The following is a 22,081-nucleotide window of genomic DNA, read 5'->3' on the forward strand; positions in this document are numbered from 1 at the left end:
TCTTTTTTTCTATAGAGTGTGTCCAGTTTGTCCAAAGTATGACAGATTGCAGTTACAAGGAACTTGATATACACCAGGTAGCGACATAGTTGTGAACGTTTATCTTTAGAAGATGGGAAATATGTGGATATTTTGTTAATAGGGATATAAGTGGTTGTTAAATCATATTTCTTCAGAATTCTTGAAATTGGTGTTCTGGGATTCTAGAAATATATGGAATTGGAACTTGACATATTGATTCTTTGTTGTTCTAGATAGGATTGTAGGAATCGAGCAGATGTTGTGTAGTCTTTTTGGATAAGCCATTTAATTTCATGTGATGCTTGATAGTTGAAAGTTCTTTTTGTAATTCGTTGGGAGTTGAGTAATTAGTTCTAGCTCATCAAATTAAACATTTTATAATTACTGTTTTTTGATAAGGATGATGGGCAGATTGTTTGAGAATGTAACGTCCAGTAAAAGTGGGTTTTCTGTAAACTGTAGTTGTCAGAATACTTGAAGGTGAGCAGATGAGAAGGATGTCTAAAAAGGATAACTTGTCGTCTTTTCAATCTCCATGGTAAATTTAATACGAGGATGTAGAGCATGGGTGTCAAACTCACAGCACAGCCAAACGTTTGTCAATGACAGTGATTACTACATATAGCCATGTTGCATGCATTTCTTTTACATGCAGGCGAACCATTTCCCCCTCTATTTCTACCAGCCGATTATATACCTACTATCACGTGTCAGTGCCACGCCCACGTCTAGTCGTCAGTCTTGTTTGAATTGACTTGTTTGGTGTGCGTAACAGGAAATATTTCGCTTTCGCTGAACAAGAAAAATAAGTTTATTTACGTTATGCTTATTAATTTGTGCAGTTAGTTAGTGTCTGGTAAGTTGATATTCAAGAAAAAATATCAGTTTTTATTAAAATATTCTATTATTTTATGTTAACAATTATTAATTTTTATCAGTCCTTTGTATTCAGCATGTCTCTATCGAAACCAAGTGATAGTAATAAACGAAAAATTACTGATGAACATCGAAATTTCCAAGAAAAATGGGAATTGGAGTATTTTTGCTGTGAAGTAAAAAATAAAATAATCTGCTAAATATGTAATAATGTTATCAGTGTACCAAAGTTATACAACATTAATCGTCACTATGAACAATATAAATCAAAATATGATAATTATGAGGGATTAAGGAGACAAGAAAAGTTGAAGGAGCTCAAGTCGGGACCGAAAAAACAACAGTTCATGTTTACTAAAGTATCACCAAAAAGTGAAGTGGCGGTGCATGCAAGCTACGTCTTGTCGGAGTTGATAGCTAAACACTTGAAACCTTTTACTGAAGGTGATTTCATTAAGAAATGTCTAATTAAAGCTGCAGAAATTATTTGTCCTGAAAATATGAAGGCTTTTCAAACAATCTCTTTGTCTCGAAATACAGTTGCAGAAAGAATTACTGATTTGGCCGACAATTTAAGTGTTCTGATCAAAGCAAAATCATCTAGTTTCGAAGCTTTTTCCATTGCCTGTGACGAGAGTACGGACATTGGGGGTGTAGCTCAATTAGCTGTGTTTCTTCATGTTTGCGACACGGATTTCAACATTTTTGAGGAATTATTGGAACTAGTACCGATGCATAACACTAGTACAGGACAAGATATATTTAATTTTGTTTTTGAACTTCTGCAAAAATACAATCTACCTCTGTCAAAATTAACTTCTGTAGCTACAGATGGAGCTCCTTCCATGACTGGAAAAAACAATGGTTTCGTGGCATTACGGCAGAAAAAACAAAGTGAAATTTATGACAGATCCAAGATTTATCATACACATTGCATTATACATTAAGAAGTATTGTGCACAAAAGTAATAAACATGGAAAATGTGTTGACATCCATCATATAAATCATTAATTTCATAAAATCTCGAGGCTTAAATCAGCGACAGTTCTCTGTTTTCTTGAGTGATTAGACAGCGAATATTCCAGTTTGTCCTACTCCAAGATTCTTAAACAATTCTGGGACTTGAAAGAAAAAATATGTCAGTTCTTAATAACTAAAAATCAAGACACAAGCCTGATTTTTGACACAGTGTGGTTGCAAGATTTATCCTTCATGGGTGATATAACAAAACACTCATATGATTTAAATTTAAAACTGCAAGGAAAAGATCAGATCATTACGAACATGTGTGACCAAGTTAAGGCATTCAAATGTAAACTAGTTCTTTGGGAAAAGCAGTTGAAAAATGAAGATTTAACGCACTTTCCGACATGCAATATGAACAAATCAAGTTTACGTGAAACTGCATCGTATCAAAAATATGAAGAAAAATTGTAAGCCTTAGAAATGAATTTGAAACAAGGTTTGCAGATTTTAAATTTTTGGAAGACAAGTTTTCTATGTTTTCTTCGATTTTTTCAATAAATATTGAATCAGCACCTAATCAAATGGAGGTAATTGAGATCCAGTGCGATTCAGATTTGAAGGCAAAATTCAGTGAAGTTGGCATGCCTGGATTTTACAAATATTTACCTGCCAGGTTTAAAAATACTCGAAAATTCGCATATGAAATTATATCCATGTTTGGAAGTACTTATCAGTGTGAGCAGTTATTTACAATTATGAAGGAAAATAAGACTCCTGTCAGATCCAGAATTACTGACATTCACCTTGGATCAGTTTTGAAAGTAATCACTGTGAACAAGATTTCCCCCAAAGTAGGAAAGATAGTAGCAGAGAAGAGATGCCAAGTGTCAGGGAGAAAACATTAATTTTATCGTTGTTCTTGTTCTTTTTTTATGCTGTACTTTTCAAAATAAACCTGCATTTTTATGAAAATTGAAAGTTTTTGTTTTTTGCGGCCCACATAAACTTAAACCTCATTTATTTGGCCCGTGTTAGCCTTTGAGTTTGACATACTTGGTGCAGAGAATTGATTTTGTCTAAAAAGGAAGGTAAGAAATCTCTGTTGTGAGGCCACACTGAAAAAATGTCATCTATATATCTAACCCAAAAGGATGGTTGAGGGTATATAGATGAAAAAAGATGTCTTCTAGATGTTCCATATAAAAGTTGGCTAGAGCAGGTGAAAATGGACTTCCCGTGGCCGTTCCTTCCACTTGGTTGTAGAATTTGTTTTGACACAGGAAATACCCAGAGTGTATCACGAAATCGAATAATTTTACGATATCTTGTGGGAAGATGTCAGCCAGTAAATGTAAGGTCTTTTTGAGAGGTGCATTGGTAAATAGAGATATGACGTTAAAGCTCACTATCAGTAGGTTGTAATGAGATATTTTTTTAATTTGTTTGAGAAATCAGAAGAGTTTTTCAAAAAAGAGCGTGATTTTCCTATATGTGATTTCAATAATTTCGCTAAATATTTGGCTATGCGGTAGGTAGGTGAATCAATACAGTCAATATAGGACAGAGAGAAATGTCTGTCTTGTGAATTTTTGGTAGACCATAAAATCTAGGTCTTGCAAAATGTGTTTTTAACCTTTCTATAATGTCTGCATCTAAACTTATAACCTCATCTAGAAGAGAATTTAATTTCTTCAGTTGCCTGTTGGTAGGTTCATGATCAAGTTCTTGGTATGTTGAGCGATCTCGAAGTAAAAGAGCAATTTTTCTTCTGTAATTTGAGGAATCCATAATTACTGTCGCTTTTCTTTTGTCTGCTTTAGTGATAACAAGGTAACTGTTGCTTCTTAAGGAATGTAGTACTTTCTTTTCAGAAAGAGATATGTTGGAAGGAGGAAGCTTGGCTTTAAGTAGCGTAGAAGCAACTTCTAGGCGGAGAGAATTAGCCTTTCACTAGAGAGATGACTTAGGTTCTGTTCGATGTTAACCAGGAAATCTAAGTAAGGAATATTTTTAGGGACTATAGCAAAATCATGTCCTTTTGAGAGGATGAGTATTTCACAACTCGTTAAGGGTGACTGGACAAGTTGACCCAATTATCTGGAACATGGAAAGGCTCGATTTGTCTAGAAACAAGGATATCGAATTTGCAGTTCAGATGTCGATTTTGTTTTTTAAACGAATGTTATATAGAGCGTTTAGCCACATTAAGAACTATGTCAGAGAGTTGTGGGTCTAAGTTTGCGGAGATCAGCAACTTGACGAATGTTAATAGCAAGATCATGTTTAGCTGCTCTGAGTTGATTACGGATTAAAGCTAAGCTGGTGTTCCTGTAGATTTTATGAGCTCCAGGAGATTTAATGGTTTCTTTAATCTTAGCGAAGTTAGGAATAATCTGATAATTGCAGCAATTTTTTTTAGAAAAACGATCCTCGCTCGTAGCTTACCTTGTATTACAGATAGTTTACCATTTTTTTTTGGTAAAGCTTTCCCCATGTAGGAACACAATTCTATTCTTGATAGATACTTATGACATTAAATTAAGAAATATAAACACATTAGCACAAGAATATTTTAATATTTTCCAAATATTTCAGTCTGAAATTAACAGACTATCCTCAGTGGATTGATAGAAACAGTTTTTACAAAGTGGAATACAAACAATTGATCATTCAAAAGTAGAACGAGCCGTGTGATATTACATTGCTAAGCACTAAAGAGAGGTAAATTTCATCAGAGTGATGAATAAATTAGGTATTAATTCATGATTTCATATAATAATCTTAATTTATAAATTCAATTCAAGGCTCAATAAAGAGGAAGAATAACCTGCTTGTCTCTGCTCGCCTGAGTATTCTTCAGTAACCAAGTAATCCGATGAGCTGCTTTAGCCACTTTTTGCTGTGTCCTCTAAATTTTAACTCCCTATCCACTAACCCAAAACTCTGGCTTCATCAATTTCCTGAAAGGCAGTTCCATCAATGTGGTATACAGCTGGTAATCTTTTCACCCCAAAATGCATAGCCTTGCACTTTACCACATTAAACTGACATCCATTCATCTTTGTCCAGACTGCCAGTCTATCCAAATCATCCTGCAAAATTTTAACATCATCTGTATTAATTATGGCTCTACCCAATTTTGCATCATTGGTAAACAACAAAACAATTCTCAGATTCTTTCCTATATCATTAATATACAAATTAAATAGTAGCAGCCCAAGAACAGAGCCCTGTGGCATGTCAATAGTCACAGGCCTTCTTCTGGACTCCACCTCCTGTATAAACCACTCTCTGATATCTCTCCATCAACCATCCTCTTGTCCATCTCACCAACCGTATATCCATCCCCATGTGCTGCAGTTTGCTGATTGTAATTCCATGTAGTATCCTGTCAAAAGGCTTTTGCAAAGTCCAGCAGTATCACTCATGTCTCAATCATATCACCCCTTTTCGACCTGTCAGCCAATTTCTGCAACCCACAAATCTTCAACCTGTTGTCATAAGGTTCATTTCATAGACCTGCTACAATCTTGGTCACTCACCTCTGAATCCTCTCCACCTCTTCCTCATCACCAAGAAACCAGGTGACCAGATCTATGAACAATAAAGATGGGGTCTGATCAAGGCTCAATAAAGAGAAGAATAACCTTTATCCAACCATTACGCAAACCATTACCTTTATCCAACTAATTTGTCAGTACATTATAAAACATAAGCAAGTTACTTAGGCACGACTTACCCTTCACAAAATGATGTGCCCCTCCCCCAATACAGTATCCCATTTCCGTCTTTTCATTTTGCTCTTGACCAATTTCTCCAGTACATGACAACTCCAGATATGCTGAGATTTGTCAGTAATTTGCTACATTAGACTTGAAACCTCATTTATGCAATGGAACTATTTTCTGCTCTTTTCAACCCCTTCAGATTAAACTCAGAGCCGAGACTTTGATTAAACAATGTAATCAAAGGCATTGACATTTCCCTAGCATCTTCGGATAACTGAAGCTGGTATATCATCTAATCCCATAAATTCTATTCACATCAAGGTTCTGTAATATGCTATGCACCTCCATTTCATTTACCTCAGTTCCAATATAAGTTTTTGTCTCTTTTGTTACTGTAATATCTCCCACCTGGCTGATATAGTCTTGCAAGTGTTCACTTAGTAATTCTACTATTACAACTGATTCAATTATTTCAACATTCATTAAAATCATTCTGCCATAAACATTCTTACTTTTACTTGCAACATATTGAAAGAACTGTTTGGGATTATCTTTGGCCTATACTGCTAATTTCATTTTATACTCTGCTTTTGCCTTTCTTACCACACTGGTTACCGTTCTGACTAGTGCTTTGTACTGCTGGTCACATTTCTCCTTGAATTCCATCCACAATTTTTTTCTTTTCTTTTGTAGCTCCAGCTTAATGATGATATTCATCCATTTGTCTTCCACTTGATTACTCTCCTAACTCTAGGTATGCAGTCTGCTGTTATTTCCCTCAAACTCCTTCCCATGCATTATCAACATGCAGCCCTTGCAGTTTTACATGCCATGGCACACTGATCCAAGCAATCAACTAAGCTGTCATATACCTACCAGCCCTGCAATTCCACATATATCTTAACTGAAAATTCCATGCATTTAGCCACCTCCCATGTCAAGACCATATGATCACTCTCACCAATTGGCAACAATGTGTTCATATTGGTTACAGACAAATTTTTCAGATGTAATTAATAGATCTAGCATTCTCAAACCCATCACATGCTGTCTCAGGAAATTAACCCTTAGCAACTGCATAAATCCTCCCCCCACACACACACGCGTCCTCTCCTCCTCCTTTGTCTATGTTCAGATAGTTGAAATCCCCTATAATAATTACCTGTCCTCTACTCATTGAGTCTATTTGCCGATGTATACTATCCCCATAAACTTTTCCATCCCTTGGTCTACAGAAGTATCCAACTGTATATTTTGTTCTGTGAGCCTCTATCTCATGCTAAATAGCTGCAAATGTGCTATTTTCACTGGCCTGCAGTTGAACTTCTAGTCTCTTTGGTTGGAGTTCATTGGCTATCATAATAACATCCCCCCCCCATTCTTTTCTCTCTATCCTCCTTGAGCATACTATACCTTTCACATTCTATCCTACTAACTATATAATCTTCTGTCAGCCACGTCTCACTAATGCTAATAACCTTTGGCCAAGATGAGCTAACCAATGCCAAAAACTTCTCCTCCTTGTTCCAAATGCTCCTGGCATTAGTGTACAAAAAGTGGACTTGCAAAATCAGGGAAACTGATTTTGCACATCCACTTTCACTTCATTCAACAACACTTTTTCCAGACTCTCCCACCAAATCCATTCAGATGCAAACAATCCTTCTTGTATAAGTCCTTTCACTTGTCAAACTCATTCCACACATACACAACCTATGCATCGAGTCATTTGCTATTATAGCCCTCTTTCTCAGCTCTACTCTTCATACCATGGCACGGGACTCACTATCTTAACTTTCTCACTCTTTTCTTTTGCTACTTCCAGTAATTCTTTCATGTCCTCCTTCATGCAATACTTTTCTCCTTTCATATCATTTGTTCCAGTCAAAATTATCAACTCTTTCACTTTACCTTTTTTCACTCTAATAGCCTCACTAACATCATTAATTTTTTCACCTGGAAAGCACAATTTTGTCAATCTCTCACCAATCATACCACTTATGATAGAATCACTGTACAAGACTTGCTCCCTGATTTATCCTTCTCTCTCTTTGCACTTCTTGCATCCAAGAAAAAAAAAACACTAAATCAACATGACATAGCCTCCACTTTTCCCACAAGCTCTGAAGACGACACTGAGTCGAAATGGCTCATGCCACATTACTCGCACCTCCAATCTTGCTCGATTCATCATGCTCTATTCCTCTCCTTTCCCCTAAAAATATTCTATCTCTCACCATCTTCCCAAAGAATTCACAGCCCATCCTTGGAAACTCGTGTTTTTAATTCACATACCTTTATTTTTATCTGCAATTCTCCCACATTTTTCTATCTCCACATTTCTGCCTCCCCCCCCCCCCCCCCCCACTTTCTGTCATACTTCAGCAGTGGTATATAAATGTTTATCACTATACACCTGATGCTGCTCAAAAAAAGATAACCAAGAACATTCTACAAAGGTATGTCCAAAATTATTCCTTTCTTATATTGTATTTATGTCTTTAAAATATCAATAATGTTCTAAAAATTGAGTAAAAAGCCAATGACATCATAAAAAGGGGTACTCTTAAAGAAAAATAGGCAAAACAGCTATAAAAATTAAAATTAATAGTTAATTAAAGATTTTTTCAATTTTTTTAATTAATGCTTTTAGTGAGCACAAGGATCAATTTTAAAAATTAATTTCACCTTCCCAACTTTTATCAGAATCTTCTTCATCCATTCTAGGTTTTTTAATATGAACAGGAGAATCTGCTTCACCATCACTAACTTCCATTTCATCTTCCTCTCTTTCATTTAAGACTTCTTCAAGCTGAGCATTTTTGACTTCCTACAGATAATATTTTATAATTAGTACATGTTTCAGAAAAAACAATTAAGCCAAAATGTTACTCACAAACACTTAAGAGCTAAAAGAATACTATCAAGGATGAAAGTAGTAGTGTTTACCTGGAATAATTTAAGGATTTTCAAATCTCCATAACTTAATAGTGACTGATTATTAATTCTCTAAAATATATGCTGAACTGCATAATACTGTATGTAAATGATAACATGCAATTTGGTTTAGTACTGAGCTTGACACTTTGGTTTAGTGATGCTGAGCTGCGATTTAAAACTGTAGGAGCTCTACATCACCTCCATTAATTATTGCTTTCTCCAGGTTTGCATCACTGGCAAACAACTGGATGTTCCCTCCATCTGTACATGACTGATATTAGAAATGAGTACAGAGCCCTGTGACACAACCCTAATCACCTGCCTTATCTTTGATTCATATCTCTACCATACATTGCTTTGATGTTTGTCCATCCACCATTTACTCCAATTAAGTATAGGACTCCATGTAGTATCCTGTTAAATTCCTTTGTAAAATTCAGCAATATCATGTACCCGTTTCCCTTACCTAAAGAGAGGGATCATTTGGTAGCTTTTGGTCACAAGTTCTGCATGTAGCATTTTTTTGTACTTTACAGTGCAAATCACCAGTATGCAATATCTAAAATATCTCAACAAGATATGTATATATCTCAACAAAAATATAACAAGTAATTTATACAGTTCAGGAAAATGCAAGAATGAACAAGATCTTATAAAAAGAAAGTGGAAGTTCAATAAAAACCATTTTGATATCAAAATGCTATAGGAGAGCAAAGTACTATAGCATTATAAGTAACAATTATATATTTATAATCCTGAATGCTAACAGCATCTTTTAATATGATTCTGCCACTGGTGACGACAGTTGTTCACTCTTAGTTTTTTTGGAACTCTCATTATGTGTCTCTAGTCTTTAGTTAAGACTTTCGTTTTGAACTCAATTTTCAGATTTGAAAGTCAACATTTCTTTGAACGTTGTCTTATATACCAAAAGCACACTGTTTCAGCTAATTTCTTTATTATATTATTCCACATAAATTTACTCAACTAGCAACACCAACTTTGCTTATTTTATCATCTACTTCTGTATTTAATTGGCCATTCTCACTAAAATTGTGCCTAGATTATACTGAATAATACCTGTTCTCTAGATTTTTTTTTTTTTTTTTTAATCAATGATACATCTAATGTTTTTCATGCTCTTGCCTATTCTCACAACCAATTTGTTATATCCATTATTCAATTTAAAAAGACTTGACTTATAGTTGACTTATTTAGGAATACATCATCTACATAAAGGAAAGAGCTGAGTTTAATATCTCAGATTTTTATATCATGTTTAATGAATTTTTTAATATTCATTAAACAGTCGGATATAAATTTTTATATCAGACTATCTTCCTGTACATTTTTTATAGCATTTAGAGCATATAATTAGTGTTTTGAAGAGATTTTCTTTTCCCACATTATTAAATGCTTTCTCCATATATACAAAATTCAAGGTTCTTTATTATAAATCCTCTGATTTCTCAACCATCCATCTTAAAGTAAATATGAGATCCTATCAACTTATCGGGCCCGAATGTAGCCCCCCCCCCCCAAAGTTTCTCTTGAACAATTTTTTCCACAAATGCTTGAATAAATCCTTTCTGGATCGTTATGTAAGGAAATTCCTTTGTAATTTACACTTTTTTTAAATTTTTTTTTTTATAATGATGGTGATGACATTCGACTTAGGCAGCCTAATTTTAGTGTTCAGTAATGCAGCTCTTCACAAAATACCAAATCCTTATGTTGTGCTGATTCTCTCTTCAAGAGATGTGAAGCTCACCTGTATACATACCTTTCTGCACATGTCTATCATTACTCTCCTATAGTATAAGAGATGCATCTAAATACCATGCAGCATAGTCTGTCATTTTCTTTCTAATCATGTAGATATTTTTTTTTTTGTGGAGAATTCAATACATAATTCAGCAATGGATTTTGTAGTTGGAGCTGCAGCATATGTGCACACATATACACAAATTTGTGTGTATATGTGTGCACATATGTCTAATCAATACCTAGATCTTGTTACAAATAACAAAATAATAAGCTGGAGAACAAAAAACATCAGTTATATTCTGAATACTGGAACTATAGAATAACATCTTCCTTTAATAAACATATAAAGGAGAGAGATAAGTCAATGACATTCTGAACACAACATACAGATCAGGTGATACACAGGCACAGAACAGTAATATTTAGGCACAATAGAACAATAAATCAGAAAATAACCGATGCACAACACTTATGATGGGAAGCCAGGTTGAATAAATATATGAGATATAATTCACTCAAAACATCATGTTAGCAGTATAAAGCAGTTTTCTAGCCAATTTAAATATATGAATCTGAAAATTGAATTAGAAATGAAACAACTGAAAACCAATGGTCAACCACATATGAAAATTCTTAGGAAAACTAGGAGTAAATAAATTATATAAAAGCATATAATTTATATTATATTAAAACTGAAGATATTATAAAAGAACTTGACTTTATATTTGGGATTAACACTGAAGCAAGTAAGGCTATGAGGCCAATATGTTATGCCTGTTAAATGCATTCTTCTGGCTGGTTTGCAGGATAAAAACCTGGGTTGAGCAAGGGAAAACCCTGCAACCATTGTAATCGAATAAAGAGATTAAAGATTAACAAAGCAAATTCCTGAGGCAAAAATGGAAGGAAGGCCCAACCCACAGTAAGATTAAGATATAAATGGTTTTTATTTATTTATTTATTTTATGGAGAGCCCTTTCATAGGAGGTGGTCAACCTATAGTATGTTAGTACCACGGACGAGTGATAAGGAACTTATTCACATTTGATTTGAAAAGCTGTGGATTGTATTCCTTGGGAAATACATATGGTGGAAGACTGTTCCAGAGGGTAGCAGTAGAGGGAATAAACAAAGAAGAGGAGAAATTTGTTCCTTGAGCTTGGAATTGGACTGTGAGAGGGTGCTAGTCAGCTGCTACATGCATTTGGATAGATTTTCAAGAGAATGGGGGAATTATTGATACCAATTCTAATGAACAGCAGCCATAGAAGTATTAAATAGCATAGTTAGCAGTACTACCTGATAATACTACAAACTACATCACATACAATAGGTTAAGTTCGAAGGAAATTGTTGATAAGAAACCAACAAGCCCCATGTGAGTTATACATACACTAAAAAAAAAGACGTTATGCTTTTATGTAAATATACAAGGGTGGTCTGAAAAGTTCTCAGCCGAACAATGAAAAAAATGTATAATTTCAAAATTATTTTTATTTTTCAACATAATCTCCCTTAAGAGTAATACATTTATTCCAGCACAATTATCCTGTGCCTGTAGTAGTTCTCGGTAAGATCTGCAAAATGCCCTTCTACAGCTGCAATTACCTCTTGATTCGAAGAAAAGTTTTAGTTTTGGGAAGAGATAGAAGTCAGAGGGAGCCAAATCTGGAGAATAGGGTGATGTTCCAACAATTCATAGTGCAGATACCTTAATTTTGCCATTGCCAAAACACTTTTGTGGGCAGGTGCATTGTCCTGATGAAAGATGATTTTTTTCTTCTGCAAACCGGGTCTTTTCTTATGAATTTTTTCGTCTAGTCTGGTTAAAAGATTGGAATAATATTTCTTGGTTATTGTTTTACCCTTTTCAAGATTATTAATAAACAAAATGCCTTTAGCATTCCAGAACACCGATGCATTGACCTTTCCTACTGATGGAACTGACTTTGTCTTCTTTGCCGCTGAACAACTGGCTTCTGTCCACTGTTTTGACTGCAGTTTTGGATTCTGGTGTGTAATGGTGAATCCAAGTCTCATCCATAGCAATAAATTGATGCACAAAATCAGTTTTATTCTTGTCAAAACGCTCCAAGCACTGTTCAGAGATTTTCATGCAAATATGTTTTGGATCTGCTGTGAGCGAGCAAGCACGGCACCCATCTTGCGCAAAGCTTTTTCATTTGCAATTCTTCATGCAAAATATATCCTACACGTTCTTTTGAAATGCCTATAGTCTCAGCAATTTCACACACTTTGACTCGCCGGTCATCCAATACCATATCGTGCACTGGATCAATGATTTCTGGTGTTGTTACACTTTTTTGGACGTCCTTCATGTGATTCATCTCCAAGGCTAGTAAGGCCACATTTAAACTTGGCAGCCCATTTCTTAATTGTTGAAAATGAGGGAGAAGAGTGCCCATAAACATTTATGAACTTCAAATGAAGTTCTTTTGGCATTAAACCTTCTTTTACAAAGAATTTTATAACTGCACGATACTCAATTTTATCCATTTCAAGGGATACAGACAACATTTTTGCTTCAGACAGCTGTATGAAACAAATTACTTGATAGAATGACTTGCAATTTCACATGCTTATGACAGATGTACCACTTAGGAAAAAAAAATCTTGCCAATAGTGTTGCCATCTATGGTCGAGGCCAAGAACTTTTCAGACCACCCTTAAGTTAGTTATCTTCTCTACATGTTTCCTTAAAAGCGTTATTGCTGGTTATTATTTCATTTATTAGTGTTTTAAAGTAATTACTCTTATACCTTTCATAGTAGTGTAACGGAATGATTATAAAAGGATTGAATTTAGGCAAATAAAGTGAGCGTGTGTGTATTACACACACATCATTTTAAAAAATATATCTACACTATAAGAAAAAGTATCAATGCTCTTCTGAAGATCTAGCTGGTCATGTGGATAGTGCCTCTGCTCTATAACCTACAAGAAATCAGCTTGGATCTCACTGTGACATGACGATTATAAACATTTTAGGTGACAGGTAATATTCAACTAGTGTTACTCCACTACCACCCTGTTTAGTGGTGGCCTGAAGTGGCCTGAAAAACAGTTACATCTTGGTTTCTACAGCAGGATTCCCAGATTATCTAACCCTTAGCCCATCTACAGCAATGAAGCTTTACAATTCATGGGGTGAGAGAGAGTGAAATTAACAACAAAAAAAAAAAGCTATAGCAATTACTTCCATTATTTTTAACAACTGCAACTTTGCTATAGCAGGAAGAGACTGAATTTGTTCCATTATATAGATTAACAGATTTAAGGAGGAAAAATTAGTTGAGTTATAGGAGAGATTGACTTCTATTTGGTTTTATATAGGTCAAATTTATTTCAAACTAAGTTAGAAAATACCGACAAGTAGGAGATGTAAACAATAATAGAAAAGACAAATCGGGGTTAGCTTTTCATTTCTTCAGGACAAACCATACCACAGAATGGGACAAAAGCTCCATGTCCTACTTAGAGGAGGAGTTCTGCTCCCGAATCATAAAAGAAGCCATAACAGTGATCCATTCTGAACAAAACTGAAATAGAAACCAAGGATTAATTCTGCCTGAGATTTGGAAGACCCTCATAAGATCTTTAAACATGCCAGAATTAAATCTTGCTGCCAATTACAGAACATTCCTACATAACAAGTGAGATCATACATGCTCCATGAGTGTGATGTATGTGTTCTTCTGTTTTTTGTAAAAATACAACTGTACTCGGTTCTTCCTTCATTTATAGTTTTAGTGTATAAGTTGTTTTACATCTATTTTTTACCCTGATGAAACCAAACAGCTAAAGTTGGTGAAACTTGTCGGTATTTTCTAACTTAGTTTGAAATAAATTTGACCTACATAAACCCAAATAGAAATCAACCTCTCCTATAGTTCTTGTGGTCAAAAATAACCTTTTTATCATTAGTGAGTTATTTTGTTGAAACAAATTCATTTGTTTTATACACACAAGTGTACAACTTTTTTTTTTGTAACATATTGATCATACTACATACTTATCTAAAGTGTCATACATAAAAGGTTAATGAATGTAGGATAGCAATGTCAAGCATTCAAACTTTCAACTTGAAATAATTCCAAAATACAACCAACTTCATCCATGATGAACAAGAATGAACCACTGATTCAGCAGATAAGGAATAGACATCTCTGATTAGGAAATGAAATGCATAAGTTATGAGCAAAGTAAAGGATAAGAAAGATAAACAAGCCTTCCTGATCAAGGATAAAGTGAATTAAAGTAGTCAGCATATTTGACAACATGGATAGACATATTTATTGTCTACAGAATAAAAAAATTATGAGTTGCAGATCATCAGTGAAAAAAGATGGTAAAACAGCAGTCTGATCTATAAAACTGTGCATTCAGTGTATTTATTTAGTATATTAACCACCTTACCCCATTATGGATCAAATATGCATCCAGATATGCTTCGTATCCATCATATATTTCAATGTAATATCAATGGTATTACAATTTTAATATGCACTTTGCATCCATGTTAACCTGGACGTATATATACGTCCTGTCTAGTAGCGTGGTTAAACACCACTCTTGTTACAGTTATTAAGAATTATGGTTGAAACAACAAAGCTATGAACCCATTATAAGTTGCTTTTTTAACTGAAATACTGTAAGTTTCCAAGTTTTGAACAACAAAAAACCCAAGATTCTGAGAGGAAAATTGTGGGCATCTCATCACAAGACTGATTCTTTTGTGTCATGGATAGAATTTGCATCCAGTCTTTCCAGCTAAAGGGCATCATTAAGACCAACTGAGCTATGGATGAATGTGTGTATCTCATGAATAATTTTTAAGGCATACCAGTGGTATAAAACCTCATTCGATGTCTTATTAATTTTATCATCATCAGACCTTCATGGAGTCAAGACTCATCATGAGAGGTCCCACTCTCACACACACACAGCTCATCACACCTTCTACCACATCCTCTGTGGTGTTTATCATTCTACCATTATTATACCAGACTCTGCAATCATTCTACTTTCTACTAGACACACACATTGATAAAACACCCTAGGATTTCTTTTAGCCTCATTTGTTAAATGCTGCTCATACTGCACGTTTGCTACCCCCCCCCCCCCCACCAAGTAAGTCACCCTCGTACTCCTGTGACTGATTACTGATACTCATTGTGCTGCCTCCACAATGGGTTCTTCTATCAGATTGTATGTTTCAATTTTTCAATCATCCATTTTACACCCACCTTATTTAATCTCCTGACCTTTAGAATATACTCAGTCAGTGCCTCTGCCTGAGAGTTCTTACATAGGATCTAAGCTACATTGATTTCCATTCCATGCAATTCCTCATTCCATGATATAGCTGCAAGCTGCCTCCTGAGCTTGTCATAATCACCCACCTTATAGTTCCACATATAACCTTTTCTCACAAAAGTCCTGATATGGCTGACTACCACCCAAGTGATCACTTCATTGTCACTTTTATCAAATGGAAGATGTGACAATTCATTTACAAAAATATCTTCTGACGAGATAATCAAATTAAAAAGACCCTTGATCCATGTGTGGACTCTGTTGCATACTGATTAAGGTAGTTGTCTTAAATAACTCAAATTCATTCTCTTTGGTTCCAGACACTGTCTCTTCATTCCAATATATATATATATATATATATATATTACCATAATTGAAATCAATCATAGTGATCACACTTTTCTTATTAGTCAGACCAATTTGCCTATACATTTTGTCCTCACAGCCACACTACCAGGTGTATAGCAACACCTTACTAAAATATTTCATCCTATCTGCCTCCACTTCACACAATACTGCTCAAAGCCACTGTCACCACCTTAAATGGGCCTGACTATACTGTGATCATCAAAGGCACTACTCCTCCTTTTCTGTCCTGTCTGTCTGCACAAATAACTACATATCTCTTCATCTCTATTCCTGTCAGAACATCATTCTCATCCAACAACAACTCACTTATTCCAACAATTTTGGGGCAAATGAACTCTATCAACACTACAATTTCATTCCCCTTATTTCGAATAATTCTAGCATTCATTAACAGACACACCAGCTCATTTCTGGTTCTATGTCTTCTGATGATATACTTATTTTAAATATGTGCAAAAAAGCAGTACCCATTTAGTCAATTAACAATTAAAAATTTAATAATATTATTAATCATTTATATTATCATGGTTGTAATACCTACTTCAGTCTGCTTTCTCCACAAGTCAATATTTTTTCGTTGAGCCTTAGTGAAATGATCCCATACTTTCTGGTGATTTGTCGCTAAGAATACCTTCTCCACCATATTAACTTGAAGGGGAAAAAAATTAAAATGTCTATATATAGACATGAAAATATAAAATGAATGCAGTATTCTGTTTAAGATTAAATTAATCATATATATAGACCACCCTATCTACTTTTATGTAAGTAGGTTTATGCATAATGTCGTGATGCAGCCAAGTGACTTAGCTTCTTATAAACATAATTCTGCAATGGCAAGCTTGTTTGTTTTGAAGGAATAAGAAATTCTTCATAGAGAGAAGGGTTTTTTACTCCTTAAGCATTATAATTCATTAGTGAGACCTGGCTGACAGAAGATGATATTGTTACAGAAACAGAATGTGATGTGTTCAAGTTTATTCAGAGAGGACAGACAAGAAGGGCAGGGAGGGGTACCACTAATGACTGCAGAGGATTTAAAGCCAACCAGAGTTCATGTTTCCAATGTAATTGATATAAATATCAGTTTGAGGTACTGTTTGGTGTGAGATGGAGATTAACAAGACAAAATACAGAATTGGATTCTATTACAAACTAGGGTCATCTGAAAGGGACTATAAACTGCATAAACAGATAGATGTTATGGATATCAAGGAGTATTACTCTAAATGATTTCAACTATAAGGATGTGGGCTGGAGAGAGGAGAAAGGAAAGCATAAATGCCAAGAGAAAATGAATTTACAGAATTACTCAGGGACAACCACCTCAAGCATCATATGATGGAAGGGACCTGGTAATACATGAACACTGGATCTTGTAAAAAGCACCAATATCTGTGAGGATGATCACATAGTTTTTAACTTGAAGGTAACAATGTATATAATGGCTCTGATAGAGGAGATTATAAGACAACTGATTATTACAGACTGAGAAAGCATCTTGAGGCAGCGCTTTAGCACGAGCATGGGAATTAGTTACAGGGAACCTAAAGGAAGTTATATTTGACTATTTCTCCAGAGTATAGAAGTAGTTAATCACACGAGAGTTAAATAGATGAATAACATTAAAGCAGGGGCTGCATGATAAGAATACAGTACTATAAAGAGGATAGCACGAAGAGAATGTAAAATCAGATGACAAAAAAGAAGACAGCCACATAGGTCAAAGGAAACCTGTGAGAATTTTTTTTTATTTTTAAGTCAAGAACAAATTCCACATGGAGACTGTTTGTTGACTAATTATTTTATTGCATTTAAACCTCGACTAGTTTTGTGTGCACTTCCTCGGGAGAGCAAAATTAAAAAGACAATGACTAAACTAAGCAACAAGCAATTTAATGGCAACAGTAACAAAGAATATTTGAAAAAAAAAAAAAAACTAACAATGTTGTGCACACATGATGCATGTATCAAGATGGCTAGTGGCATGATGGGTTCCTCATATCCAACTATGGGCAACATAGTTGGATATGAGGAATAGGCATAATCCATACTTCTGGATTTTGCTGAGGCATATGACAGAATTCCACAATAGACATTTTTATACACTCAAAAGGATGGGTCTGTAAAATAAATGTGTGATGTGAATTTTACAGTCCACACTACAGATTTATTTTACAGATGCATGTTGACAACTTGGGATGACCGACAGATATCAGAAAGTGGGCATAGTGGTGGTCTTTGAGAGGAAAGGTGATCAGTTGTATATACTTGGTCTCAGTAACAGCTGAATGAACAGGAGAAAGCACTATTAAAGTTCCAGGGAATCATGTATAGTTCTGTAATTCAAGATTATGAATCCTTACCAGCAAATATTAATTCACCTCCCTTTCTACAACAAACATGGAAAAGTTGTTGGCAACATCCAAAGTTTATGTATGTTCCTGTGATTCACGATATTTTCCAATTTTGAATTATCCCCCACTCTCCTTTACTGTGCTGCTGATACACTTAATTTATTGCAATTAGATTGAATTAAACTATCCAAGCACCTGATCTGTTGATAATTCTGATTTTTTGCTAATCTGTTGAATTTAAATTTAATTAAGTGACCATGCCATGTCAGAAATTCTGCTCACACATTCTATCATTGAGCAGTTATCTAATGCTAACAACATCAAGTTCCTTTCTAACATCTTTATTTTTAATATGATGCTACCTGTTTACTCCTGTTTTCTTCTTCTACTACTACTACTACTACTAGTAGTAGTAGTAGACAGGAGTTTACTTCAAGTCTCTGATCAGCTGCCTTTATTTCTTACCTAACTCATCTCTAAGTTAAAAGAAGTGCTTTTTTTTGTGTTTTGGCATAATTGCTGTTATGCTACATAAACTTATTCAACTGGATCCACATCATACAACCTTTTCATATTCTGTTATCTATTTGTAAATTAATTATATTAATTAAAATTTGATGTTTTCAGGGAAAACATCATATACAAGGCATGTTCAAAAAAAAAGACCGAACTTTTGTTATAAAGACTTTATTGCTCATTTTACAACATTTTAAGCACTATCCCCTTCAAAGTAGTCCCCTCTACTGGCGATACACTGTTCCCGACATTTCTTCCATGCGATAAGAGAACTGTGTGTGATGGCACACAGTTCTCTTATCACATTTTCCTGAATCTCCTCAATGGTTTGGAAACAATGTCCTTTCAAAGTGGTTTTAAGTTTGGGAAACAGGAAAAAGTATGCTGAGAAATGCAGAATTGCAGGCTCTTAGATATCTGGAAGGTATTTTCCCCATCTAACTACATGTAGGGTGTTGAGCACATGATCTACTAGTCTGAGAAGAGGATGGATGGGGCATAATGGATGTCTGATGATTTGCCATATAACTGTGGATGAGGGGCAACACGTGAGCTGGTGCATTGTCATGGTGCAACATCTAAGTCTGGTTTTCCCCACAACTCATCCATCAATGCTTAAACCACTCATAGCACTGCACTCACCTCATACAGTCCTCCCCGTATGCTTGGTTAAGCAACTGAAATGTCTGTAAAATTTTTACGAAATTTTCAGCAAAATTTCACACACACACACACACACGTTCTTTTAGCTCTTTCATTGTCACTAATCCAACGAACTGCATGTGCAGGCGCTCACTTCAGCGGATGTAACTCAACGACTAATGCTCATAACAGAACGGGGAAAATGGAAGTTTGTTGTCAGAACCTCTCGCTTGGTTCGTTCAGTAGCTGCAGTGCACTCTCTGTGCCAGTTTGTGTCATATTTAAGAAGTCCTCCAGCTTGTTTGTTGATTTAAATGCAGAATTGCAGGCTCTTGGATATGTGGAAGGTATTTTCCCCATCTAACTACATGTAGGATGTTGAGCACATGATCTGCTAATCTAAAGAACAAATTCTGAGTTCTGTAAATGAGACTCTCAGATTCACATCATCATCCTTCACAAAAGACAGGTATTATCAGGAGTTTCATTTACAGAGCTTACACAATTTTCCAGTGAAGGAAGGTTTCCTGTAAATGGAAAATTCAGTACTGCCTGTAGAGTTACGGATTACTAAAGTAACCAGACTGTTGTTGGACTCATGTTCAATAGTGAACTTGATATGGGTGTATAAGGAGTTTATTTTGTCCAAAAATTGAAGTAATTCTGCTTCAGAATGAGATTGCACCGTGAAGATGTCATCTAAGCTGGATAAGAGGTTGAGAAAAGAGGTGTTGAAAAGTTGGTTTTTCACATATTCTGAAGTAATCAGCCAAATTTGGTGAAATAGGACTGTCCATGGCTGCCCTTCTGTTTGCTTTTAGAATTTATTCTTCCATACAAGCTATCTTGCATGGAGGGTAAATTTAAACAAGTTAACAATGCTTCAAGAAAAATATTTTGAAAAAGTTGTAATTTCTTGGAGCGACATGTTTGTGAACAGAGAAACCACATCAAAGAAAACCAAAATTTCACTGTTCATCAAACAAAGATGTTTAATTTTCTCTTTGAAGTTAATACTGTTTTTGATATAATAGCTGGTTTGGCTATTGAAGTTTTGAAGATTGGAAAGATATTCAGCAAAATAATAAGTTGGAGAACCAATACAATCAACTATGGTGGATGTAACGGATAACCAGCTTAGCATACCTTGGGTAGGCCAGATACACATTTGAAGAGCACAATGAATCTGCAATTTTTCAATAGCATTAGCATATAAGGAAAATGTCAGGTCCAATAATTTGTTAATTTACAGAGCTCACACAATTTTCCAGTGAAGGAAGGTTTCCTGTAAATGGAAAATTCAGTACTGCCTGTAGAATTACGGATTAACTAAAGTAACCAGACTGTTGTTGGACTCATGTTCAATAGTGAACTTGATATGGGTGTATAAGGAGTTTATTTTATCCAAAAATTGAAGTAATTCTGCTTCAGAATGAGATTGCACCGTGAAGATGTCATCTAAGCTGAATAAGAGGTTGAGAAAAGAGGTGTTGAAAAGTTGGTTTGGTTCCAGTGTCGAGGCTAGCTGGTGAACGGACGTGCTATCGGAGAGCTCCTGAGAGATTTGTGATTTTTGTTGATTTATTGATGTTTTGGATTCAATTTAATGGACTTAAGTGTGTAATTTTGGTATATTATTGGAGCTTTATTAGCGTGGTTAGTGTACTAAAGTGTTTTATAACATAATCTATGTCGGGAAGTCGCCGCTAGATGAATTCGTAATGTGTAGTGTTCGTGCAAGATAAGTATAAGTATATGATAAGATAAGATAAGTATCATTTTCAGTTATCGATACAAATTACTTAATATTGTGTAGTTTTGTTTTGTTTGCCTTGCGTATTTTAGTGCGTCTGTTTTTGGTGTGTTATAACGTATAATTTGACAAAACACATTGCAAATAAGTATGGCACCTGTGCGAAGGAAAATGGCGGCCAGTAATGATGGTTCGCCATCCTTATCAAAGAATGGTAGTATAAAAGAAATGAGTCAGTGTACTAGCTGTGAAATGTACGCTTTGCGGAGTGCGGTTGGAGTGTGGTTAGATGATAATAAAGGATTGAATGTGTGTAGAAAATGTAGGGAGAATGAGGAATTGAAGTGTATTTCGGATCGTGGGTGTGATATTTTTGTCAACCTTCAGAATGAAGGAAATAAGGATATGAGAAGAAACGGCAAGGTTGTACATGAAAATTGTGAGAGTGTGAATGATAGTATAAATGGTTTCTCAGAGAATAAAAATGATGAGATAGATGCATTGAGTGAGATTGCGTTGTTGAATATGCGATAGAAAGAGCAAAACAGCAGCTAGAGTGCATGAACAAAAGTAGACTGAATGAACCAACCAATAATAAAAGGTATAACAGGAAAAATAGATGTATGAATGTTAACATGAACAAAATGAAGGATAGAGTGCTGTATGGAGACTCGTTAGTACGAGGTGTGTTAGTAGAGGATTTGACAAAATCGTACCAACCTGGTGCGACCATAAAGGACGTAACCGAGTCTATTAGAGAGCAAAAGGAAAGAGTGAAAGAAATGATTGTTGTGGCAGGTACGAATGA

General features: G+C 35.1%; 1 protein-coding gene across 3 annotated transcripts in view; it reads right to left on the bottom strand.

Annotated features, from left to right (window-relative positions):
• Window positions 1-22,081, bottom strand: part of LOC150094500 (ecto-NOX disulfide-thiol exchanger 2) — a 294,098-nt gene that overhangs the window by 41,631 nt on the left and 230,386 nt on the right. For all 3 annotated transcript variants that reach the window (XM_090411781.1, XM_090411779.1, XM_090411780.1), the window contains exons 10-11: window positions 16,547-16,653; window positions 8,281-8,422 (exon numbers count right to left, since the gene is read on the bottom strand). In XM_090411781.1, coding sequence (XP_090267907.1) covers window positions 8,281-8,422; window positions 16,547-16,653 — 249 coding nt within the window. The remainder of the gene's footprint in view (window positions 1-8,280; window positions 8,423-16,546; window positions 16,654-22,081) is intronic.

The sequence above is a fragment of the Typopeltis vanoorti genome, chromosome 22, assembly GCF_054136105.1.
Source record: "Typopeltis vanoorti isolate ZY-2024b chromosome 22, IOZ_Tvanoo_1.0, whole genome shotgun sequence".
Taxonomy (NCBI): Eukaryota; Metazoa; Arthropoda; class Arachnida; order Uropygi; family Thelyphonidae; genus Typopeltis; species Typopeltis vanoorti.